The sequence below is a fragment of the Hyperolius riggenbachi genome, chromosome 9, assembly GCF_040937935.1.
Source record: "Hyperolius riggenbachi isolate aHypRig1 chromosome 9, aHypRig1.pri, whole genome shotgun sequence".
Taxonomy (NCBI): Eukaryota; Metazoa; Chordata; class Amphibia; order Anura; family Hyperoliidae; genus Hyperolius; species Hyperolius riggenbachi.
In genome coordinates, this window is record NC_090654.1 from 226,981,427 (window position 1) to 227,008,718 (window position 27,292).

The following is a 27,292-nucleotide window of genomic DNA, read 5'->3' on the forward strand; positions in this document are numbered from 1 at the left end:
AAGCCCCTCCTCTACCAGGAAGCGACCCCCGAATTTTGCCCCGGGGATTTGGGGGGGGTTTAGCCATTTCCCCTCCCCCTGGACGAGTAACTACGCCCCTGCAAAATGCCAAAAATCATTTAAAGATTTTGGGCAAGCCATGCAAATCAAGTTGAAAGAAGACTGAGAGGGGCGCTCGGTACCGCTGCTCATTACTGCCGATCGCCAGCCACTACATCAATGAATGGGAAAACAAATCCCATTAATTGATCTAAGTTCCCCTGTGAATGGCTTCAGCGGGTGGGGTTTCAGGTCTAGACCTCCATTCACAGCTGCTTTTCTAAAGTTGTAGATGCCACTGCCTGTTCTCTGTAAAGTATACTGAAGGGAACTAAGCACCATTTTTTCCTGGTTTCTAATAGCTATAGGAGCTGCAATGTTTCCCCCTCCACTTCTAGCTGCCCTTATTTATCCAGGGGCCGCATCTGTTTCTCATCTGTGGTCAGTGCTATACAGTTTAATCCACCCAGAAGAGGGCCTTTTGGTTTTAGCCTACTAAAAAGTCCTGGGCCCTTATTCAATTCACGTGTTCTCCTATATGATATTTTCACACCTTACCAATAAAATGCCTCTTAGGCCACCGGGAGGCACAAAATAGTTAGAATAACCTTGATGGTACTTTTTCACCTACTCTTTGGTACTTTTTCAATTGCAGAGTGCTGAAAACTTATTTTAAGCAGAAGTGAAAAATATCCCTAGGATTTTCTATAACAGTGGAAAATCAAAACTCAAATTTAACACAATATAGGTGGCAAAATAATTAAAAGGCACCATGCTACAGATCAAATGGATGTAAGTAACCTAAAGTAAGAGCTGGTTTGTATACTGTACTGTAGCAATTTTAGATATAATTAAACTTACTGGTGCTTAAAGATGCTGCTTGAACTGTTGGCTTCAGAATGTGTACATTTAGCCCTAAAATCACTCAATAAAAACACACTGCAGGCAATGTACTCCATCTGTATGAGAATGGAATATTTCCTTGATGCAGTTAAAACTAATACTGCCGCACAATGAAATGCAACTGGAATGGGAGGGGGAGGGGGGGAAATAGTCACTACAACACAAGTACAAATAAAATTTACCAACAGAGCAAATAAATAAAATGTAACAGAAGATGTAGCTATGGAGAAACCATCTTCATAGCCACCTTCAAGGGAATATACAGTATAGTACCAGAGCCGGGACAAGGTCCTCCAGCACCCAAGGCTGAGACACTAAAGTGTGCCCCTCCATCCCTCCCACCCGGCCGTCACACACTGATTGCTATTAGACTAATGGCCCATACTCACGGGCTACAAATGTCGCCGCAACGCCCGTGAGTATGAGGCACGCACCCTGAACCGTCGCTCGTCGCATGGCGACAGTCGCTAGTCCGCGTGTGTATGCGGACTAGCGATAGCAACATAACAGATAATCCACGGCGCTTCCGGCGAGGGGGAGGAACGTCGGCGACAGCTTCCGTCGCTTCAGTAATCCCTCTTCCGCGTGTGTACGCGGAGGGACCTGGCGAGGAGCTGTCGCCGAACCTGTCGCGCACACGCTACCGTGTGCTAGCGACAGGACAAAAAGTAGCCCGTGAGTATGGGCCATTAGAGGCACCCCAGGGACCCAACACCTTAATCTCTAGTTATCTGGCTTGCAGACACTGCCATGTATCCCCATTTCTTATTTCTCTCTGCTTCAAGCACAATAGAGGAATGATAGATGAGTAAGTAGTGCGGCCCATCCTACACTTCGCCCTGAGGCTGGAGCCCCTCTCGCCTCACTATTTACTTCAAAATACATATAATATTGAAACTAATGTTTCAAGTTTTGGGTGCTTTTCCTTCACCTTGCAAGGTTTTGTGAGCAGGTGACGGTGCCGCTTTACTATAGCAGGACACGTCTGTCATTACAAGAGCAAAGTCTTTCCTTTTCATAACTGATAACCAGACTTCCTGCTCATTGTGGAGCTAGCTTTACTGCACTGACGTGAAATGGGGCCTTTTTTCTACTTAGATGGACGTTGCTTGTACAGTGGGGGACATCATTATTTGATCCCCTGCTAAATTTTTACGTTTGTCCAATTTCAAAGAAATGAACAATTTGTAATTTTGATGGTAGTTTCATTTTAATAAGGGACAGACAACAAACCAAAAAATCCAGAAAAAAACGTTTTGCATGTCAATGAGGAAAACTAAGTATTTGATCCCCTACAATCCACACAGAATTCTGGCTCCCACGGATTAGTTATGTGCCCATGTGGCATGCAAATTACAATAAATCAATTACAGATACTCCTCAACTCACTATGTGCATAAAGCACACATGTCCACAGTCAGTACCTTTCATTACAACCATTCCATCACCATGGGCAACAACAGCAGTTGAAGGACACACTTGACAAGATAGTGGAGCTGCACAATTCTGGAATGGGCCATTAGCAAGAAGCTTTGTTAGTAGGGGACAATTGTTGGAACAACCAGGGCCAGTGCTAGACTTTTTGCTGCCTCAGGCAAACTTGTAAGGATGCGCCCCCCACCTGATTTGGAATGATCGCACAGCACCCGACAATTTTCTCTGCTTCAATTAATGTTCTCACATGACATACTGCAGACAGCTGAATACAATAGCACTCTGGCTGGCTGTGAGTTTGTGAGTCTCTTTCTCTTTCTACCCTGACTACATGCTGTTAATGTAAACACAGTACAAAATTGCTGCCCTGTAATCTCTGCAAATGCAAATGTTTCACCTTGCCTCATGAAAGAACCGGTCCTGGGCGCAACTATTCGGGCCCTTTCACACCAGAGGGCTTTTTCGGCGTTTTAACGTTTTCTTAGGTAAAATGAAAGTCCATAGACTTTCATTTTACCTTTCACAATTAACGCTGTGTTTTGGAGCGTTGCGTTTTGAAGCTCCCAGGAGCTTTTTTAGGGCTGACCGCTGCGTTTCTCAATACAATTGATACTAATGTATTGGTGTTAAAATGCCTTAAAAACGCTTTGAAAAAGCCTTAAAAACGCCAGCAGCCAAAACGCAGCGTTTTAGCCTTTTACTGCTGCCTGTAGTGTGAAAGAGCCCTTCAGAAATGGAAGAAATATATAAAATGACGATCTTTAGCCTTTGGTCAGGAGCTTCATGTATCATCTTTCCTCATAAAAACAAAACACGTTGCTAGCCTGCAGGTTAGCGAAGCATCTGTACAGCCAAAGCCATGCAATGCCGCCTGAGGGATCGGGTCCTAAAACCCACCGAGCGACATGCCTCGTACGTGTGTACGAGGCTTAAGAATGGAGGCTTAAGAAAAAGCCTACAGAGTAGGCACAAATATTATTTGAAAACTCAATTCCTGGGGAAGTTATGAATACCCTAAACAATGACTGGGGAGATAGACAAACTCTACACCTCTCATCATTGAAAAAAAAAATCCCATCCATCTGTGTCTCAAGGACACATCAATGGGATAGGAAATGGGGGAGAATCTCACTGTCTATAACATATACAGCAACAGAACCGAACTGCAACTATTCCTTACTCTACAACTAAAAAACAACAAAAAAAAGGGTTGGCTATACTTGCTGCCCTGCTAAAAAGTAAAAACAAAATGTTAAGATGGGATTTAAAGGACACCTGAAGTGAGAGGTATATGGAGGCTGCCATATTTATTTCCTTTTAAGCAATACCAGTTGCCTCGCTATCCTGCTGATCCGCTGCCTCTAATACTTTTAGCCATAGCCCCTGAACAAGCATGCAGCAGATCAGGTGTTTCTGACATTATTGTCAGATCTGACAGGATTAGCTGCATGCTTGTTTCTGGTGTGATTCAGACACTACAGCAGCCAAAGAGATCAGCAGGGCTACCAGGCAACTGCTATTGGTTAAAAGGAAAAAAATATGGCAGCCTCCATATACTTCTCGCTTCAGGTTCCCTTTTAATTAAGTTTGCACAAGTCAAGTATTCTGTATACTGAAGTAGGAACACATTGCCATTGTGTGCATCTTAGCATAACCAAACTGCAGTGTTCTCCCCAGAAATTTTTTCCAGCCGGGTGGCTTGAAAAATTAGCCGGGTGGGGGAATGCAGGGCTGGCACAACTCTGCTTACAGCATTGGAGGATGAAGAGGAAGGGAGCCAATGACAGCCAGTTGCTCATCAAAATTAGCCGGGTTGAGCACCCAGCTAAAAGAGCCTGGGGAGAACACTGGAACTGTATACACATAGGTATTGTTTCATATACCGATGCTGCATGCCTGTAGCCTGAGTAACAGCGCGGGACTGAATCATGCGGTACACAAATCACTGTACACAAAAGCCTTGTATACACACACAGAAGTAAGAATTCAACAGTATTTTTTTTTGCCAAGTATCCATTGAAGATGATGGAGTCTTATGCACATATTGTATGCAAATATATGCAGCTTGAACATGGACAAATTCAATTCCACCTTGGTGGGGTTTGATAAATAGATTTTCAAACTGCAGAAATTTGCATAATCCTGCATCAATTTGGAATGATTTGCAGCTCATTGGCCGTCTCTTGCCTTCGCATGGGTGTAGGGCTTCTATCAAAGGACGCATTTAAGATAAATGTCAGTGCCCTTCTTCAGTTTAGATCGGAGTGCATAGAACGGAACTACTTATCGGAGTTAAAGATGGTTTATGATATGTAGCATCACCCTACTCTAGATCTTGGAGCTTGGCACTACTAGATTAGCTCCTCAGTCTCCAGATGCTGCTAGTCATCTTCGGCATCCCTCCCTTGCCTGGTTCACTTTTCTCGCCAGTCTCCCAGACGTTCCTCTGAGAAGTGCTAAGGGATTCTGACCTGCGCATGCACGAGTGAGTTTCGTACAGCAGATGTACAGTGAAAGAAAGCACTGGTGGAAGAGGGTTGCCTGTAGCCGTGCATGCACAGGTTGGGACTTGCACCTAAGCGGTTCTGAATACAGTACTTAGACAAAGTTCAGGGGAACTTCTGGAAAAATATTTGATGGAGAGATCCAGTTGAATTCTTAGAGGACCAGGGACATGAAATGGGAGGGACTCTGAAGACAACGAGAGCATAAGCCATATAAGGGGGAAGTAATCCAGCCCACCATGGTCTTTAAACACTTCTTTTTTCACCCATTTCAAAGGTACTTTAACCACTTGCCGACTGCACACTCATACCGTGCGGCGGCAAAGTGGTAACTGGAGGACCAGCGACGCACATCTGCGTCGCCAGGTGCCTCCCTAATTAATCAGGAAAGGCCGCTCACGCGAGCGGCCGTTTCCTGTTAGATCACGGAGCAGGTCTCCGTGAATAGCCTGCGAGCCACTGATCGCGGCTCGCAGACTAAATGTAAACGCAGGAGACATTTGTCTCCTTTGTTTACATTGAACGGCGCTGCTGTCCAATCAGCGGCCGGGGATCGCCGCCATGTGACAGAGGACATCCTGTCACAGGCTGCGCAGGACGGATAGCGTCCTGTGCAGCCCCGATTACCAGGGGGGACATGTAGGAGAGGGAGGGGGAGAATTTCGCCGCGGAGGGGGGCTTTGAGGTGCCCCCCCCCCGCAAACCTCAGGCAGGAGCGATCAGACCCCCCCTGCACATCATCCCCATAGGGGGGATAAAAGGGGGGGGCGATCTGATCGCTCTGCATGCACCCTGATCTGTGCTGGGGGCTGCAGAGCCCGCCCAGCACAGATCATAAAAAACAGAGCTGGTCCTTAAGGGGGGGTAAAGGCTGGGTCATCAAGTGGTTAACTACTCTACAACCACTCCACACCAATGGGCGTGGCCGCGGCGGCAGCCCCAGGACCGCCTAACGCCAATTGGCGTCAGGTCCTGGAGCCGGCTACTGAAGGAGATGCGCGTGCATCTCCTTCTCGGGGGTGGAGCTCCACCCCCTCTTCAGTCTCCGAGCGGCTATTGCCACTCGGGAGACTGTTAGACAGCATGATTGCCATCTATTTACACGGTTCAGCGCTGTGATCAGCGGCAGCGCTGCACTGGGGACAGCCGTGTGACCCGGCTGTCCCCCTGGGGGACAAGAGAGCGATCGGCTCTCATAGGCAGGATTGGCCGGCTGGGGGGAGGGAGGGGTTTGCAAAAAAAAAAAAAAAAAAAAAAAAAAAAAAAAAAAAAAAGGAAAACATTAAAGATGAACACAAAAGCACACACATATATATAAAAAAACAACAACTGGGGGGCAATCATACCCCACCAACTGAGAGCTCTGTTGGTGGGGGTAAATCACTCCTGTGCTGTGTTGTTCGGCCCTGCTGCTTGGCCTTAAAGCTGTAGTGGCCATTTTAGTGAAAATTAGCCTGGTCTTTAGGGGTGTTTACGACTGCGGTCCTCAAATGGTTAAGTGCTTTTTCAAATACTGTGTTTTTTAAAAAAAAAAATTATATTAATATTACAAATAAAGCTTTCCATTGTTTGCTTATCCAGCTGCACCTACACATGTTTTGCAAGGAGAGACTGTTGCTTTACTACTGTGGTAAACAAGCCTCCGATATTACAACAGCTAAGTCCCTAGGAAATTCGGCCCAGCTGTTCTCTATCAAATCTCATATAGCTATCTTTCTTTTTACCTGCAAAGCGAACTATGTAGGTTTTTGTTTTTATATGTACGGTAATATTAACCTGAAGGGTAATAATTTTAAGGCTCTATTTTAGTGCCAAATTTAATAAATAAAACATTTAAAAAATCACTGTGTGTTTCCTTTAGTATAATACTTTGCAATTTAAAACAAAACAAAAAACACAAGAAATAGCCTTAGGTAAGTGTGAAATTGACAAAACTGTTATTTGTGAGTAGGTTCAAGTTGTGACATACACGGAACAACACCTCCGCAGTGATGACTCAGTAGTATTCGCAGAAGGGAGTGGATCTAATATGCTGACATTCCGGTGTTATCTGGGGCCAGAAATAATTTGGAGATAAAATTGAATTCTAAAAACAGCTTTAAAATGATATGTTGCGCACGTCTCCTGGATACAGTGTGAAGACCTCACAGCACCCGTCTCCTGACCATAAGAGGACAAGGCTAGTTTCTGAGAGTGGCGGAAACGTGCAGCAACTGGCTGGAGCTACAGATCAGCTGAGTGCTTTGTGGCAGTTATACTTACAAAAAAATAAAACAGAAAAACACTTGTAATTTCAAGCAGGACTCAAAAATTCTCTAGTGGAAAGACAAGCATGTGCCCTAGGAAGGCTGCCCCTCGGTCCTCCATTCTCCTCTGCTTTCTTCCACAGGTGTCTTCACACAAGTCTTCTAGTATCACCATGACATCCAGACCCTTTCAGTAAATGACACTGAGGGCCCATTCACCCTAGAAATCGCTAAATGCAATCGCAAACGCTGATCGATTTTCTGGCGTTTTTTCCAAGAGATTTTCCAGTGATTTTTCACTGAATAGAAAGCGTTTTTTCAGCAATTAGCGTTTTGCGATCTTTAGTTCACTAGGCTGTGTCTGTCTTGCATAAACAGGAAATGACATCTACACAGGAAAAGAGGTGTTTTGTGGGTAAACTGCAAGGTTTGATGGATAAAATCGCTGGAAAAACGCTGTTGTTTGTGAACAGGCCAGCGCTTGCAGAGCGATTTACCAGCGCTCCTATACTTAACATTGAAGCGCTAATCGCTCAGAACCAATCAGAAAATGCTGCAGGCAACACGGTTACGTTTCAGCAAATCGCTTAGATGAGAACACTTCCATATACTTTTCATTGTACACTAGCTATGCTGAAATCGCTTGTAAAGTGCACAAGTGAGAATGGGCCCTAAAGGAAGGTAAGGGCGCAGCTGTGACTGACAAGTCGACTGGCCACTTACCATTCCTGTAGTGTGACTGACTGGAAGTAGTGGGGGCTGGTAAGCCTGAAGACTGAGCAGACAGCTGTTGATGGTCTACCCATGCCGAAAGGGGGATAAAAAAAACTGTAGGAAAGGAAGAGAAACCATTGCATGAATTCCTGAGGAGGCAACTATGCACTTTCCTTTTTCATTTCTGCCTGGGACTTTCAGGTGCCCATTAATGTTACAATAGTTTCATCAGATGCGATCTTTCGATGCAATATTTATGATCAAATTGTACAGAGAATAGCACAGTATGTGTTGAAAAACATTAGCATGTTTCTTGGGTCGATTGAAACTGAATATTCTGTTGATCCGAAAATTGGATATTATGATCGTATCTGAAGAGAGAAAATGCCCTTATCGGCTGGTTTATGAGAACAATTGAGAATTTCCTTCCAATTTGATTGCGAAACGTGTATCGAAAGATTGCATCTGATGAAAAAAATTGAACAGTTATTGGCACCTTAAGTCTGATTTAAAGAGGAACTGTAACCAAGGATTGAACTTCATCCCAATCAGTAGCTGATACCCAACGAGAAATCTGTACCTTTTCTGGAATAAATCATTCTACAGATTATCCTACAGTAAGGCCTGGTTCACACATAAATCTGCACATTTCTGGTCTGGTCCAGTACTGTCCGGTCAGTTTTCTGTCAGTTTTACCTGACTGGACCAGAAATGTAAACATTTAATGTGTGAACGCAACCATAGAAACACATACATAATCGATACAAAACTGACAGGACTGGAAATGTACACCTTTTATGTGTGAAGCCTAAATCACCCCGATGTATCCATATGCAAACTTACCACTACAAAGAGCTAGACTGGCAAGGGGAGGTGAAAACAACCAGACAGATACACAATTGGCAACATGGTGAACCATGAAAGAGCTGAGTTTTTAAATAGTGACAAGAGCAAGACGAATAAGCAAGTGGTGTGGTTGTGGTGGTCAGAATTGGAGCCATATTAACACTAAAATTGAGATGACACACAGACTGACCTAGAGGATTGGCACAAAAGACGAATGCAAGGATCTTGTCCAGTTTGGTCCCTAATTTGGGTCTAAACTGAACTAGTATTATGCACTTCGCTTACTCAACTGATGGCAAAATGATATGCACAGTAGCCATTAAAGAGGGCTTGGTTCAGAGCCCTACATAATCTTGTATAAAGAGACCACATTGGCAAACGTCTCGTTTGTTTTCATAGCAGCACCGCCGTCTGGTGAATCTGGGGATTGCAGCCCATCTGAACTTGGAAGTACATAATACACTGACTGCCTGGCCGATGTTGGCAATTTTAATTACCTCACTGCAGTCTGAAACATCTTTTCTTGCCTTACGAAACAATTTATCTCAGTAGAAAAGCCAAGCTGCTTGGATGTATGGGTTAATGTCCTGAATATACAGCAACTTTGCCTAGCAGGGAATGCAGAAACATCATTCACTACTGTTTCACCACACTTTCACAGTTTGATAGCAGAAACGAGGCCACTTTGGCCCCATTTCAAATATTACTACACAAAATCTATGGGCTGGTTTGCAGAGGGTGGGTCAGCCATGGACATGTAACCTGAAAACGAAAATATCACATCTAAGGGCAACTTTACACTGACGGTATATGAGAGTCCTAACTTTTCCAACCAGCGAATCAAAAGGGATGAAGGGGGGCACTGCCGAAAATCTGCAGCACTCCAGACTTCTCTTTGTTAATTTAGGAAAGGGTCTGCTTTTTTTAAACAGTAAATAATATCTGCCGCCAGAGCGGTTACAGCATTTGATCTACGTCAAACAGCAATTCACTGCAGTCCATTTCATCGGCTCATATTTTAAAAGCGTTAAGAGGTAAACAAAAGTAGCTTGGCATTTTAGTGACTAGCTATCCACTCAGGTATGGAACAAACTGACCAGGATTTGTTCTGTGGCTAGCTAAGCGTGGTTACAAACTTAATGATGGCAAATTGGGGAACAAAACAGACAAATCAACAGAGATCGCATAATCAATCCTCAGCCAATTGCTTGCTTTGATTAATGCTTTTTTGGCTCCAGTGTAGACTTCGAAATAGCTTTTTGGCATCAGGTTGCCAAGAGTACAGAACACAAAGAACAAATGAGCATACAAGAAGTGATCGACACAGAAAAGGCAAGTCACCATAATAAAACGACCTGTTTAGAAGACGTAAAAATAAAAAAAGGGATCTTATACCCCCATTTGCATATATCAAAGAGGACTTTTGCCTGTACTGCAGTATAAACAAAGAAGTAGACATTTGGAGCAGTGCTTCCACTAACTGGAAAGGCAACAGAGCGGAAATAAAAAGGAATGTAGTTTTACATAAAATGGCAGCAGGAAAATAAAAATGAATTGGAATACTTATTTTAAATCCGGCTATGTGGCATTCTTCCTCAGAAAAGGCAAACTGATCCAATTCTCAGAACTCAGTACATCTTACAAGGAGATCTTGGGGACTGGAGAGGTTTCGTGAGTTAACAATAATTCCAAGTCTTTAAGTAATTAAAAGGCAGATTTAAGAATAATCAGCGCAAGCAGCATAAAGGACTAAATTTCATATTGCCTTCTAGTGATCTTGTGAATCCTCAAAGTGCATTCAGTGCAAGATACATGGCCATGTCACATTTCTGCTGGGGGCAGGTCGACATGCCGGGTTAAGACCAGAACTCTTGTTTTTGTTCACAGGTTGTAGTTTTGAAGGTTTTAAGTTTGGTTCTGCATAGCGGAACAGTGCTATCTTGACTTTGACCTTCCACGTCAACGTCCAGTAGTGTCCGTTCAACTACAGGTTGTGTCACATGGAAAGGAATAAAGCCAGAGAAACCGGGCCTCTCCTCCACGGTGCTCCCACTGCTGCTGGCAAAACAAGAGTCCATGTTGCTGGGGGTTTCAGTGCATGAGCTGTTAGCAGGAGACTCTCCTCGGTTCCTGCTTGGGGAGACAAACCACCATGAATCCAGTCTTTGCCTGTTCGTGGAAGGACGAGGTCTAGGAACAAACTCTAAAGTTTTGGGTCTTTCCAGTGTTAAATCTTGCGGAATATTCCAGCGCCGGGGTGTTGGAGGGAACACTATATTAGGGTCTGGCAGACGAGGGACTTCTTGAGGGTCTCTGTTTGGGGATACAATACCTAAAGGAAATAAAAACCAAAAAAACACAAGCTCAAGTTTTCCTACTCTGGTCAGTACAATGCTAACAGATCAAATATACAGTATAATCTTGTTATTGTAAACTCTGATATAGTAAACCTCTGGATATAGTAAATGCAGTCCTCAGGTGCCAGCAAATGTGTCTATAAATATACAATACAATGTGTGACCAATTCTGATATAGTAAACTGCTTTTCCTGGTTCCTTGAAGTTTACTATAAAGGGATTGTACTGTATAGGTTTGTGAATATTCTGTTTGGACTGGTAACTAAACTAGAGAAGCTCTCCGGCTTATTCTGCAATCATCTTGTTTAATTTTACTCTTGAAAGAAAGGGGAAGAACTGAGAGCCCGATATGGTGTAGTATGTTAATGAGGTGATGTCTGATGCAAACACACACAATGGTTTTACTCACAAGGACGGGTCGCCTCCAAGGCAACCACTGGATAAGCAGGCGGGGAGAATTGTAACCTGACCCCACTCAGGGTTAAGAAGTCGCTCTCTGTAGATAGAAGGAAATGGGGATACACCCCTCCACCAAGGGTGGACTAAACAATTATGTGGTATAACAACAGAGGCGCCAAGTAGAGTAAAATTAGTTAAAATTGTTAAAAAGGGGGAAGTGGGTGGACTCACCTCCCTTCTGAAAACAATGGCCAGACAACGGGCAGGTTACTTCAAGTTTAAAGTAACATTTATTATGAGCTCTTCGGGTGCTTGTACCTAGTGTTCCTCTGGCATCCCCCTTTTCTCTTTTGTTTCCCTTCCCCAGCTCCCTCCAAAAATTGTTTGCCTGAAGAAGCGGGACTGTTACCTGTGAAACGCGTTGCACTTTTGGAGCTCATAATAAATGTTACTTTAAACTTGAAGTAACCTGCCCGTTGTCTGGCCATTGTTTTCAGAAGGGTGGCGAGTCAACCCACTTCCCCCTTTTTAACAATTTTAACTAATTTTACTCTACTTGGCACCTCTGTTATACCACATAATTAATTTTACTCTTGTATGCTAAAAGTAAACCCGAGGTGACTAAGGTGAAAAAAATTAGGTACTTACCTAAGAAAAGGTGTCGTCCTGGAGACAGTCGTCACAGCCCAGCACCCTTCTGAGGATCGTACCCACGCAAAAATCTATACTTTGCACAGTCCAAATGCAGAAAAAAAATAATGGCTTTTAAAGTAAACCCAAGGTGGTAAAAAAAAAAAAGTTAGATAATTATCTAGGTAGAGGGAAGTAAGATCTGAATAATCCAGAAGCTTTCACGTCCTCCTTGCCCCATCGTTGCCGCACACAGGCCCTCTAAACATATCTAACAATAGCTTGTTAGATATATTCTTGTGGCCTGTGCAAGTACTGCCAGGCCTGTTCAGTAAACCAAAGCCACTCATGTGCACAAAGAGGGATGCGGGTGCAAACTGTCAGAGGGTCCAGAGCAGCAGCAGTGGTCCGGAGGAGGATGTTGGAAGCTCCAGGCATCTCTATTCTTAGGCAAGTGTCTATAAATCTGCCGCGGGTTTTCTTTAAGCGGTTTTCAGGAGATAATGACAAATTCTGTATGGATTGTTGACAATGCTGACAAACGGATTGAACTTTTGACACCCACAATGCTCTCCAACCATTATATAGCAGTCCATATGATACACAGACAACATATACTGCAACTCTATCAGCAAGGTGCGATACCACTGTGCATTAGAATAACAAGGCTATATAGGTATCTGGGACATGGCAAATGCAATCAATTGAAGGAAAGTATCTGCATGTTTAGAATAACTTACTTGAACCTGTAGCGATTACTAAGCAATTATTGGGTGAAGTCCCATTAGCAATGATTGGGCCTGCCTTAATGGCACCATCAGAGGGAGTCCTCCTGTGTCCTTGCTGAGCTCTGGTGTTCAAAGTTACATGAGTTGGAGTAAGGGACTGATTAGGAGCTCGCTTGAAAGTCTCCACCTGGACATTAACCAGTGGATTACAGACAACCGGTGCCTGTTCTTCATTGGGAGTTGTGGGCATCTCATATACCACTATCTCATCACTGTCTGAGCGCAGCAGTGAACGGGTGGAGTTACATTCAGAAATGGAAGACAGAGACTGCATTGTGACGGAGGTTGTCGGTTCTGCTGGGTGAGATGGTGAATCTTCTTTACGAAAAAGCTTTCTGGATGGTGGACTGGTGCTTCTCCTTGGACGGGCAGCACGTTGGAAGAGGCTTTCTTTTTTCTTCTTCTCTTCCTTTGGTTCAGGTTCATCTTGACCTAGCTGACATTTGCCCGCTTCTAGAAGGTCAAAGCCCAGCCCAACAGTGGCAAGAAGCGCTCCACAGCCCAGGAGAACCATTGAACATCTCTTGTGCTGAGAGCCACGCTTGAGACTATTAGTGGGAGTAAGTTGAGGAGTGCTTGTAGCAGAGTTCACTGGTGTGGGATTGTCACTGGTGTCACTAAAATGACCCTCCAAATCTTCTCCTTTGTGAAATGGTATGCAGAGGTAGGATTTGTTTGGGGTGGGCGTCTGGGAATCTTTGTGGTCCACCTGATTCACAAATGGATCAGCAGCATTCTCAGCCTCTGTTCAAGTAGAAGAAAAAAAAAAATCACATTACAACATTAACAGATGGTCCTCAGAGGTAAAAGGGACACAGTGTTCACAGGAATGTCAAGCTACTCAAACATTGTAACTCTCTCTGTAATACTCTAAAAAAGGGAACCTGAGGTGATAGGGATATGGAGCAAGACATATTTATTTCCTTGGAAACAATGCACATTGCGTGGCTGTCCTCTGCCTTTAATAAAGATCAGATGTTTCTAACAAAAACTGACAAGATTAGATGGAAGCTTGTTTTAGGTGTGCGATTCAGACACTACTGATGCCAGAAAGATCAGCAGGATTGCCAGGTAGCTGGTACTGTTTAAGAGGAAATAAATATGGCAGCCTCCAAATCCCTCTCACTTCAGGGTCCCTTTAAAAGTTTACCCGTGCCAAAGCATGGATACAAAATCAGATACTTACCTTAAGAGAGGGAAGCCTCAGGATCCTGTTGAGGCTTTCCTCCCTACTCCATTGCCACCAGTCACTTAGCATGCCGACCAAGCCCACCCGCCCATGCGCAGCAAGCTGGAGCCGCGGGCTAGTGCGCACACATGATCAATGGAAGATCATATGGAGGCTGCCATATTTATTTCCTTTTAAACAATGCGCATACACTATCTACATTGGTCATCTTTTCAGACACTGTTTTACTTGATCTGAGGAAGTGGACTGTGCTCCTTTTTGTGTCTGTTTATAAAAATGTCTTTCTAATATTGGCGTTGCCCCTTCTTAAGAGGCCAGTCATTTTACATTTAATTACATCCATGGTTATTTTTGGGGCACATTCTCCCTCCCAGTAATTTTGAGAGCAGCTTCCTGGAAGGGCTAACATTTTATAGGATGCTTAAAAGTACCGTCCTGTGGGGATAAGGCATTCACTACCCTCTAGCGGCTAGCCAATATCTGTGTATAGACATCAGCAGCTTGAAATGCACGGGGTATTCCAGTTTACTTCACTTACCTGTCTCAGTCACAGTGGTGAACCCAGGTGCAGCAGACGTTTTGATAGGCTTTCCATGGTTTGATGTATTTGATGAACAAGACTTTGAGCTTTCCAATGATGCCCTGCAGTTAAAATAAATAAATTCCTTAAAGCATCAGGATGTGTGTAATGCAAATGTTCTTTTTCCACTTCACACTAAACTTGGACCTTGCAAGTGAGCAGTTATCTACCTGTAGTGCTCAACTTGAAAATGCTTTCACATGCGGATGACAAGGGTCCAAAAAAAAAATAAAAAATACAATACATAGACACTGCACAACATACCCTGAAAGCAGTTAGAATCACTAAAAATACTTAAAAATAAGTGAAGAGCTAATATAGCCAATTTTGTCATAATTTACAAAAAATGTCACTTTCGCACAGATTTTGCAGAGATGATAATATTTGCGAAAATGTATTGGCATGGCAAAACTAATTTTTGCAAAATGCACTGAAGTCACTGGGAAGGAGAGAACACCATTTTAAGAAAGTTTTTAAGGGGAAATAACCTGTGGAAGGGTAGTGGTTAAAAGGCATACACACGCTTGTATCAAGCATGGAAACGGCCGCCCACCGCCACCAAAAAAAAAAAAAAAAAAAAAAAATCACAAGGTTCTGTCAGCACACAGGAGAAGTAGCCACTTTTTTTTTTTTTTTTTTTTTTTTTACATATAACTGAAACTGTAATTCTAGAGTCCTTCATCCCAACTTGGCCCAGTGACAAGCACAATGCATTATGGGAAATGGTGATGCAGTCTCCTCTGAAACAGTCAACAATCCAGGGGCAGCTGAAAACCACCCTGCAGACTTGGAACCGCCCACCCACCTATTCCCTCCTTCTATTGCAAGCTTCATGTGAAAAGGGAGGAGGAAAGAAAGGGGGGAGACAGACAAAGGCGATTGGACAAGTTGGAAATTATTGGTTTAACTCATTGATCTGGTGGGAAATTGCATGGAGAGTACCTAGCATAAAGGTTAATGATCAAGTTCTATATATCTAAGTCTCTGCAGTGAAGAAAAGGGACTGCAACCTAGTTTTCCCTAATAATAGGTTCAAAAACCTATCTGGGGATGTAACAAAACTTCTGACATCAGGGAAAAGATAAAACGTTTGATAATCATAACTCTGTAAATAAAGCTAAAGGGTCAGCAAAGACTATACAGCTTTGTGTGCTACATAGTTCCCAGCTGAGATAGCAGGTTGGGCCACCTCTGCCGTGAATCTAGCGTGAATGGCAGCCCCTCTCCACCATTGTGTTGGCAACTGCTAGATCATCTCGTCCAAGCGATGGCAGAGTCCATTGTTCCACCCCACCCACTTCATCATATGCCATGCCTCCACAGCAACAAAACCTGTCGCTAGCCTTGAGGGATCAACTCCCAATCACTGAGGGTACACCACACACACACACACACACACACACACACACACACACACACACACACACACACACACACACACACACACACACACACACACACACACACACACACACACACACACACACACACACGAGTTTTTAACTTGTGTGCAGATTTTCTATTACCTGTCCTCACTAGCACCAGAGTCTTTACCACTCAGATTTGTTGATACCCAGGGGCGAACTTTTTTCTTTGTTTCCTTCTTCTCCTCATCTTCGCTTTCATCCTTCTGGCCACTGTTACTCCAGTTTCTTGTCTTGTTAGAGTCACCAGGAGTTACTAAGCAATAAAAAAAATAAAAAGCCAGTTATGGACAGCTCTTGACAAACGTACAAAAGAACCAAGCAGTTTGTACAATAATAATAGTTTTCAATTAATAAGTGATTGATCTCCTTTATAAAAAGGAATGCACTGCTTATCTGCAGATTTCTGCTCTATGAACGATTTTCTGGCCTTCTACCAATCCCCCCTGGGCCTCAAGCTACATTTCTAAAGAGCATGCTCTTCCCTAATCTGTCCTGACAAACTCAGCTTGGTGTTAAATAATTGGATCCGGTTAATGAATACATAATAACAGACTGACAGAGTGGCAAATTGTGAATACAAATTTTAGTCATCAGGTAAGATGGGCTGAAATCCTCAGAGGCCCCAATTCACTAGACTGTGACATTGCCTGATGAGCGAAACAGATGAAGATATGCAGTACTAAGGGCAACTCCTGTGCAGTACTATACCGGAAATACCGGAAAGTGAAGGCTAGTGTCTGCACAGCTCTCCCTTAAGATCATTACAAAGGATTTACTAATATTTCACTTACCGGTAACTAGCAAACTTTAGCACAACCTGCTTTGTAAACCTGGCACGTGATCTAAGGAACACTTTTTAAAAAAAACTTAAGCAATTATTCTACATATACCCGTTTTCAAACTTCATTGTGTTTTCAAGAGGTTATCTTTCCCAGCTCTTCACTAAAAAGTTTTACAGCAAATTGGACTGACTCACTGTTTGACTTAGCTATACCCCTTTAGTGTTAAAGGGGCACTACAGCGAAAAACTGTAAAATTTAAAATATGTGCAAACATTTACAAATAAGAAGTACATTTTTTCCCAGAGTAAAATGAGCCATAAATTACTTTTCTCCTATGTTGCTGTCACTTAGAGGAGGTAGTAGAAATCTGGCAGAAGTGACAGGTTTTGGACTAGTCCATCTCTTCATAGGGGATTCTCAGCAAGGCTTTTATTCTTTATGAAGATATTCCTGAAAAAGGATTTAAACAATGATGCTTGCCAGCTTCCCTAATCCCTACACAGTTTTTTAACAGTTAGACAGAGCAACTGCCATTCACTAAGTGCTTTTGAAAATTAATATATCCCTGAGAATTCCCAATAAAGAGATGGACTAGTCCAAAACCTGTCACTTCTGTCAGATTTCTACTACCTACTGTAAGTGACAGCAACATAGGAGAGAAGTAATTTATGGCTCATTTTTCTCTGGAAAAAAAAAGTACTTATTTGTATATGCACATATTTTAAATTTTACAGTTTTTCACTGTAGTGCCCCTTTAAAGCACAACTCTCATGGGAGCTGAAGTGCAGAGATGAAGTTTTTGTGTCTGTAGGTGTCAAATTTACTTAGAAACATCAGCTCTCGTGGTAACGTCATTTTCAGAATACGCAAAAAACAAGAAGGCAGGCCATTAATTCCATAGCTCCACCCAGCAATGAGAGATTATAGGAAATAGGTCACTTTAGTGAATGATCCATCAAATGTCTGTCCAGCAATCCCAGAACACATATGGATGCTTGGATAAAGCAAGCAGCAGATCGTGTACTATGGAGGATCGAAGGGTGAGAGAAATCCAGCTGAAGGGGAATACAACAACAATCATTTGTCCTTTTTGTGGAGTGGCTTTGATTTTCCTCTACCATTCCATGATTACGTCGTTTTCTAGCACTGACAACTTGCACAGTACTTTTCAGAGTACGTAGCCTTGCCTTTAAAGTGAACCGAGCACCATTTTTAGCACCCAGGCCATCTCAATAGCACATTACATAGGCTCGGTTCCCACTTGCAGCGGCTCATTCAGAGTGGAACAGACAGTTCAGTGTCCACTTTGACTTTTTTCATTCGAATCGTGTCTGGAGCAGATGCGTTTCCACCAAAGGTTTCTATGGGAAACGCATCTGCTATCCGAAAAAAATGTTGCAGGTCAGGACTTTTAACGCAACATATGCAGTGGATCTGCTAAAAAAGTGGAAGCACAAGCTATTTTGAACATTGGATCTATTAACCTGTCTGTTGCTGCGTTACCAAAAACATCCCAAACGGGTACATATTTTGGTGCAAGTGGGAACTGAGCCTAAGGCCAACTGCTTTAACCTTCTGGGGAAAGGCAGCCATTTTTAACATGGGGGGGCACGTTTAGATAACCAGGCAACGGTATCCCCAGTATAGATTGCTAGGCATGGGTATCCCCAGTATAAATAGGTGTCCCCGTATAGCCAGCACCCATTACTCACCTCCCCAGTTCCTGCGATGAGCAGCTCTACCCCCCTCCGCTCTGCCCAGGCATCCCTAGTCGCAGTGCCGTTAAGTTCCAGGTCCCGGCTTGATGACATCATCAAGCCGTGCCCCGACACAGGCAGAGCAAGAATTTTCTTCCCCTCCTACCGCCACTGCTTACGGTGATCAATGCAGTTGGCCAGCGATCATAGCGATCACAGGATCAGGAGCCAATTGCCATGGCTCCTGATCAGTGAGGGGAGATGTCGGCTGTGATATGAAAGCTTAATCTCCCCTCTCGGGTGCGCGCGATTGTGTTGGGAGCGCTAAAAGCAGGTGACGTAAATCCTACGCCGCATCAGGCTTAGGCAGCCACAAGGGCGGCGCAGGATTTACTACAGGCATTCCCCAGGACCTGAGGGCAGATCTTACTTTAAGGAATTCCAACTGCTTGTTGCAGCTCTCAGGCGAGTCACATAATCAGATGAGCAACTAATGGAAATTAGGTGGGGGCAGAACCATAAAGTAGAAAATAACTGGTTAGTAATTTTCAGAAGAAACATTGCTCCTGTAGGTTTAGGTATTATTTTGGTGTAGGAAGATGAAGAGTAAACGGTTTCATTTTAAGACATGGTTTCTAGAGAATACTAAAAAGCACTTGGAACAGGAGTAGAAAAAGAAAGTTAGGAGAATGCAGAAATTGGAATGGAGATATCACAAACATCTTCAAGCTTTATTTTTAAAAGACTGAAAATAAACCTTATTAGGAGGGGTAAGGAATGTGTGTAGATTTTGTAGTGACCTGGAATTCCTCTTAACAAATAAAAGGCTATCAGCAAAGTGCTGTGACACAAATGTATCCCTGTGGGATCATACTCACTGCAGCGTGTGCGATTTGCAGAAATCACAAACGTACTGCATGCAGCATCTTGGAGGCCATCCCAATGTGATTCCCATACTCTTGAACGGAACTCAAAAATTGCAGCAAAATCATGAAACTTTATGCAGTGAAATCGCAATCACGAGTCACGATGTGCGCTCCGAGTGCGAACCAGCCGGTTCCCACTTGCGCCGAATCACGTGCAGCCACCGTTGGCAGATGCTCTCAGCTCAAGTGGGAACACAGCCTTACAATCACAGAAACAGACTTGTTTACTGTAGTGTAACACGGGTTGCAGTGGTCTTGCTACATTGTCACTGGGTTTCTAGTCTGTGCATGTATAATAAACATACCACTAACAAACTGCAATTATGATTACTATCTGAGTGAATTTCAGTATAATTACTGCAGAGTCCACAGGGAGTCAGCAGACTCAGTGTTATTATCAAGCAGCTTCATTTGATCTCTTGGCGGTGCAGATAAGAATGCTCTAATGGAGCTCACTATCTTCCATTGTCACCCTGATGCAACTCATTTTAACCAGTTCTCTTCTAGCACTCAACATCCACAGACTTACAGCAGTCAGCAATGAGTGCGCTTGTGCCTGCTGTGTGTGTTGTGTGTACATACACACTGCTGTCTACAATAACGCTGACCTTTCAGATAAAGGACAACTGACATGAAAGATACATGGAGGCTGCCATATGCATTTCCTTTTAAACAATACCAGTTGCCCGGCAGTCTTGCTGATCTATCAGACTGTAAAAGTGTCTGAATCACACACCAAAAACAAGCATGCAGTTAATCTTGTCAGATCTGACAATGTCAGAAACAACCGATTTGTTGCATGCTTGTTCAGGGTATATGGCTAAAAGTATTAGAGGCAGTGAATCAGCAGGTTAGTCAGGCAATTAGTATTGCTTAAAATGAAATACGGTAAGTCTGACAGTCTCCATATCCCTCTTACTTCAGCTGTCCTTTAAGCCTAACGCTAGCCTGCAATTCCAAATATATACTCTGACAAATACCAAAAGCTGCTTCGGGATAATACTTTTCTTGACTAACTGTAGATCAGTTATAAATTCTTGCAAGGAAACAATCTACAGCTGGGTATTAAAGGTATAACCTGAAGCAACTGTTATTTGTACAAAAAATTGGTTTTTGGATATTCTCCATGACTAAAACTGCAACACACCTCATTTGTTTAACTTAGAATTCCTAACTCCGGGCTACCATATGAATTACTGCAGTTTCTAACTAAGCCTGGAAATATCACCCACCCATTAAACAGGCACTCCAGTGACACATAGTAGAATGCAGTAAATTATTCAGGATACTACATTTTATGGTAATGTTCCTGGTTTCATCATATGTTCTGCCGTGCTTGAGGCCACCGCTGTCCTCTCCATTAGATTGCGACCCGTGGCTTGGTCATGGTCTTCTGCACATGCTTGCGCAAACCACACACTTCTCGTGATCATGCTTTCGTGGCTGGGAGCGCTCTGTGCTTGCGCAGTTCGCACAGCCTTGAACTGTGCAAGTGCACAGCGCTGCCAGCTATGGTAGTGTGATCACATGAGACCACTGCGCACTCACGCAGAAAATAACGAACCAGACGCAGGTCACAGTCTTATGGAGGGGACAGCGGTGGCCTCGAGCACAGCAGAACTTCGGCATGGGACTGGTTACACTTCTAGGGACTGGAAGAAGCTCCAGGTGAGTAAAACTTTTCTGTTTTAGCTTTGTCTCATGTATCCTTTAACACTAACCAAAAGCCTAAAACTAACCTCCCTGAACCGTAACCTCAATACTTATCATACCTCCCTGTCATAATGACAAATCCCAATAAAATGTTCCACAATGCACTTTCATGGTGCCATATATACTATGTTACCAACCAGTGGCGTAGCTAAGGAGCTGTGGGCCCCGAAGCAAGTTTTACAATGGGGCCCCCCAAGCACTCTATACATAGCAATTGATACGGCGCACCAAAACCGGCCAATGGCAACTACAGTCAGAGGTGCAAGAAGGGGATGGGGAGAAGTTTGTTAATGATTACCACTATTCAAAGTATATTTAGAAGTGATTATTATGAGCACAGGATCAATAGAGAGCTAATACTGTAGTTGAGGGAGGGCCCTTCGGGACCCCTCTGGCCCAAGGGCGCTGATGCGGTCGCTACCTCTGCAACCCCTATTGCTATGCCCCTGTTACCAACATAGTCCTGATTCAACTGTAGGTGATAAGCTCACTGCATATAAGTTTTGTGTTGTCTAGCATTACATAGTTTACTGGCTGTATCAATTGTCAGCTTAGCGTTTGCGATGCTCGTGTGATTTCTAAATTGCCTTGTAGGTTACACCAGTTGGGTGTGTGCAGTGCCTAGGGTATTGCAGCAACATTTTTGGGAAAAGGTGGGAGTGCAGTGGGGTGGTCCCCCCTCATAGTAGGAAGCACCTCAGTATAGCCAGATGTCCCCACTTATATAAGGCAGCCCTCCTACATGCAGAATAGTGTGCGCAAAGCAAGATGGTATATTTACCTGCGTCTTCTTCACCCTGTTGCACAGTCCCTCCGTCTCCTCTCTGACTCCTCCAGTGGCGCAATAATGAGAGGCGGCACTAGAGGGTGCAATAGAAAGGCGAGGGAGGAACTGTGCGACAAAGTGAAGATGACTGATCCCAGCTGCGCCGAGATAACTATGCCAGCTCGCTCTGGTCCGCGCGCACCGCTCTGCATATTGCTGGGCGAGGGGAGGCACAGGCGAGCCTTTGCCTCAGCCCAGGTGGCACCCCTCTCTGTCGCCCAAGGCGGCCCGCACTGCCGTCAGTACACCACTGGGCTTGTGCTCTAGGAAACCGCTTTTATGCCTGTTGAGCACTTTATGCTGCACTTTCTTCAGCACCACACACACAATAAAAAAAAAAAAAGGAATTTCCCGCTGGTTTATTAGACCTATAATTAGGCGTTTTTGTTTCTAATATTTTTCTAGGCTACAAAATTAGAAAAAAAAATCTGGTGCCTTCCCAGTTTATCCCTTGTAAGCTGGTATTGCCAGAAGGATTGAGCAGATATCACCCCTTTATCCTCCTTCATGGAAGGTCTGAAATGACCATTAGACCAAGCCCTAGCCCATAGAGCCATTTCAATTCATGCCTTGCACTGATGAGGAGCAGAAACTCTGAAACCGCTGTATGCATGTTGGATTAGTGTGGCTCAGTAACATTTATAAGCTATAGGCTTACTATACACCAGCAGTTCTGGATGTGAGCCTGGATTTAGGGGCAGGAAGAGGGGATCAGCATAGTCAGCAGTGATGCATCATAGGAAATATTTCTAGCTCACCTAAAGCTGAATTATTGCAAATACCTTCCGTTACCGCCTTAAAGTGAACCAAGCACCATTTTTAGCACCCAGGGCGTCTCAATAGCACATTAAACATACATGCCAATAATGAGGCTATTTAGCAAAAAAAAAAAAACCTTCAATTTTACCTCTTTTTACATCCTACCTTTTATCACCCTACCTCCGAGGCCTGCCCAACCGCAGAAATTTAAGGCAGATAAGGACTGATATAATTATTTTCTTGCACACATTAGCAGAGAGCAGACAGAAGCTTTCATCAGAAGAGAACGTTGGGAGATGGCATACTGTGCTTCAAAGAGTTTAGAGAAGTCACAGATGCTATCTTAACACGGATAACTATCTTAACACATGGATAAATAAGGGCAGCTAGAAGGAGAGGAGGAAACGTGGCAGCTCCTATAGTTATTACAAACCAGGAGAAACGGCAGGAAAAAAAGTGATGCTTGGGTTCCCTTTACGAAGAAAATTTTAAATTCATCTTTTTTTTAAAAAGAGGCCTTCTAAATCTACTTAAGCCCTTTTTATATTTTATCCTTTCCTAGTGGTTCTGGGTCACCATGAGCTATCTGGGTATCACTTCCATTTTAAAAGTCTGGTGAGACATTTTGACCCAGCACACCACTGCCAAGATTCTTCCATTGATTAACGAAGAGTTGATTTTATCCACAAGATAGATTCGAAGTCAGTAAATGAAGAAGGCTCAAACACAGGGGAGAAAATGATGTTTTGAAAAGCGGTCTTTCCTTTAGATACACAAAGTGGAGTTGCCCTTAAAGAAACCGCATATGTTTTTTTCAGCTGTCATAACGGAAGCCCCATACAAGCTGCCTGACCAGAACGAAGACTCATACAATGTACAACTGGTTCTTTGTACGGCTACTTACACTGAATGGCTCGGAGCCGCGGGATAATGGTGGGACTTGCAGGAGGGCTGAACTTTGTGCTGATTAAGCTCTTCCTTTTGTCCATGGTAGGGGAAGCCTGTACTGTGAACTTGTGCTGGAAATCTGTAAAGCACAACCAAAACAAAAGAAATGGTCATCAACAGACAGAACACCCACCCTACCTGCCGTTTGTATAGTATCAGTGTATTAACTTAACCTATATGCTGCATTATGAAATGGTAAAACCTTCGCCCAGGCTCCAGCTTTTAATGCATGCTTTGCACTATGTGCTTACATATAAATAAATAGAGATTTGAAAATCTGACAACCCCCACTATGAATAATCATTCTCACCTAAACAAGGGATGAAAACCTCTGCCACTTAATGCTAGGTACACACCATGCAACTTCCCACCAATTATTTCCAACATGTCCGATCAGCTACTGATCGATAACGGAATCGATTTTGGGAAGTTGTCATTGTAAAATCGATCCAGTCATCGATCGGAAGCAGTTTGGATAAGTACACATGATGCAACTTCCAATCAGATTACCCATCGATCTGACGGGAAATGCCATCGTGTGCACCCAGCATAAGGGCCCTTTCACACTTATGTGTGGCGCACTCTGTTATGACTTTAACAAGAACTGGAGAACCCCAAACTGCTCTCCTGCTTTTTTTGGCACATTTACTGACGATTTACACTGGGAAACGTGTGGTCCTAAGTGCTGAAAAAAGTCAAAACCCTTTTTATACAAAACATAATGCCTCCTTCTTAAGGTAGGATGAAGCTTTTTTTTTTTTTTTTTAATCTGACAGAGCATTTCATATGTCATAAACAATGTTTTTTTTTGTTTTCCCTACTTTTGGGCGCCTCCCGAAGCAAAAATAAACTAATGAAATAAATGATTGTATTTCTCTTCCTTCTCCTAAAAATGACTTTTGAAGATATTCCACAGTTTTATTTTATGTTTAAATCTACTTTTTAAGTTTAACCTTCTGGCGGTATTGACGAGCTCAGCTCAGGCCTCGCTGGGCCGATTTTGATAATTATTTTTTAAAAAACACGCAGCAAGCACTTTGCTTGCTGCGTGTTTGTAACGATCGCCGCCGATGCGCCGCTACCCGCCGCGAAAGAGGGCCCCACCCCCCGCAGACCCCGTGCGCAGCCTGGCCAATCAGTGCCAGGCAGCGCTGAGGGGTGGATCGGGACTCCCGATGACGTCACAACGGACGTCAATGACGTCATCACGATCGTCGCCATGGCGACGGGGGAAGCCCTAAAGGAAATCCCATTCAGAACGGGATTTCCGGACGGGCTTGATCGCCGGCGGTGATCGGAGGGGTGGGAGGGACACCGCAGGGAGGGGGGAATCATGTAGCTAGCGCCAGGCTAGCTACAGGATTAAAAAAAAAAAATACAAAAAAACCCACTGCGCAGCCACCCTGGCAAAATAAATAGAACGCCAGGGCGGTTAAACTGTTTTTGCTCAATGACACATTCATTGAAGTATGCCAGAGCTAAAATCTATGAACTGTTGAACCTTTTTATCTCTGTCCTGCTCTCAGAAGCCATTTTCTGCTAGGAAGTGTTTTATAGTTGGAATTTCTTATCAGTGAGGGTCACTCTGTAGTCACTTCCTGTCTGAGTCAGGACTGAGTCAGCCACTCACATACCTGATATTTAACTCTTTCAGGCAGAGAAAGAAAAAAAGGAACACAGCATAGTTATTATTGTGCTTGGCACTGTACATACTCATGTCTATCTCATCATGTCAGACGTCACTTCGGGTTTACCCTAGTCCCCATACCCCAGTCAATTTATTGTGGAGCAAATCTTTTTGGAGCTGCGACCAACATACCCATCACAAAGGCAGAGTGGGGACGGTATTTCCCCATGTGCCCATATGAGTGCTTGCCTCTGTGAGCAACCCACACTTGTGAATATATATTCTCTAACTATCCGATTCTTCCTATTTTCTGGCGATATTATGCCAAAGTGGGCGCCCAGTGTCCATGTGTCTTTTTTGATTCTACTAGTACTAGTCTGTTATGATGCACTGCACATTGTATGCAGCATGCATTGTAAATGTGAAGGTTCATTGACTTTCGGGTTACCATTCACAGTAGATAAAGCGTTCCCGTGTGTGCATATCACTGGATAGACCCACCTGATGGCAGGCTGATGATGTTGCCATCCTTCAGCTTCAGCCGACTCTTTTTGAATTTTCCTTTGCGCTTCTTCACCTTTGGCTTCTCTTGGCAGAGTTGGTGGATGATGATGTTCAGCTCTCGCTCCAAGATGTCTATCTCCCTCTCTGCCAGTTCCTGTTCCCTTCGTCGCAGGAGCTCCTCGTGATTCTTCTGTTCTAGGGCAGCTCGGGAGAGCTCCTCTTCCCAGCTCCGCAACTCCTGCATATAGAGAGACACTGTCACCTTTCTATTAACCTCCATTATTACAGTATATATATATATATATATATATATATATATATATATATATATATATATATATATATATATATATATATATATATATATATATATATATATATATTTTACTGATACCTGTGATGCAATGATGACTAGGGATGATCAATGACATGCAAATAATTACAAGCGGATGCAGCATTATGCAAATTCTGTATAATGGACCTATCATATCCGGTCACAGAACCATCCAATTGGCTCAATATTAAGCTGCATACATTTGCATCTCAAAATTATTAGCATTTCATCGACCAGCCCTAATGATGACAATCTACTATGCTGTTTTTGCCCGTTGCGTTAACTTTGTCAAGACCAGAGACGAACCTCTTTTTTTGTATTTGTCACAAAAATATAAAAGCTAAACCTATTTCACCAAATCTATATGAAAAATGCAAGGCTGTTTCATGAGTGCTGCTCCACCTGTGCTGTCAATTAAAGAGGGACCGTAACCAAGAATTGAACTTCATCCCAATCAGTAGCTGATATCCCCATTCCCATGAGAAATCTTTACCTTTTCTCAAATAGACAATCAGAGTGGTTTGTATGGCTGATATTGTGGTGAAACCCCCCCCCTAAGGCTAAGTTTCCACTGTAGCGTTACATTTTCGCCTGCAAAAAAATCGTATAAGATTTTTCTGATTGGTGAAAATTCGCATGTAAATTTGTACACATTTTAATGCGAATTTTCGTACGCGAAAATTCGCATTAAATACACATAATCTGCCTAGTAACAGCTTAGTCATGATTGCTGACAACTTCCTGTAACCATGGATTTACTGCGAATTTGCGTGCAAATAACGCGAAAATTCGCATTGCCTACACAAAGCATTGTACATGAATCGTACGCGATGTCTGAAAATATGATGCAGGACCTCAGATTTTTTCACGCGTGCGAGCAAGTACGAAAATTCGCATAGAGTGGAAATGGCTGCATTGACTTACATTAGTTTTAAAATCTATGCGAATTTTCTGAGCAGAAAAACTGACACAAAACGCACAAGTGGAAACCTAGCCTTAGTGTGATGTCAGGACCTAGGTGTGAGCCTTGTTGCATTGTGGGAAATAATAGCTGCTCCCAACTGCCAAGAAACCAGTATCTCCCTCTGTGCATATCTAAAAAAAAAAAAAAAAAAAAAAA

The 27,292-nt window shown here is 43.3% G+C and overlaps 1 protein-coding gene across 1 annotated transcript in view; it reads right to left on the reverse strand.

The window, feature by feature from the left end:
- Nucleotides 1–9,413: 9,413 nt before the first annotated feature.
- The window catches only part of MAP3K9 (mitogen-activated protein kinase kinase kinase 9), an 88,385-nt gene continuing 70,506 nt past the window's right edge, over nt 9,414–27,292 (reverse strand). Inside the window, exons 6-11 of the mRNA XM_068251937.1 lie at nt 25,836–26,076; nt 23,664–23,786; nt 16,156–16,309; nt 14,588–14,691; nt 12,813–13,604; nt 9,414–11,018 (exon numbers count right to left, since the gene is read on the reverse strand). Coding sequence (XP_068108038.1) covers nt 10,543–11,018; nt 12,813–13,604; nt 14,588–14,691; nt 16,156–16,309; nt 23,664–23,786; nt 25,836–26,076 — 1,890 coding nt within the window. The 3' untranslated portion in view covers nt 9,414–10,542. The remainder of the gene's footprint in view (nt 11,019–12,812; nt 13,605–14,587; nt 14,692–16,155; nt 16,310–23,663; nt 23,787–25,835; nt 26,077–27,292) is intronic.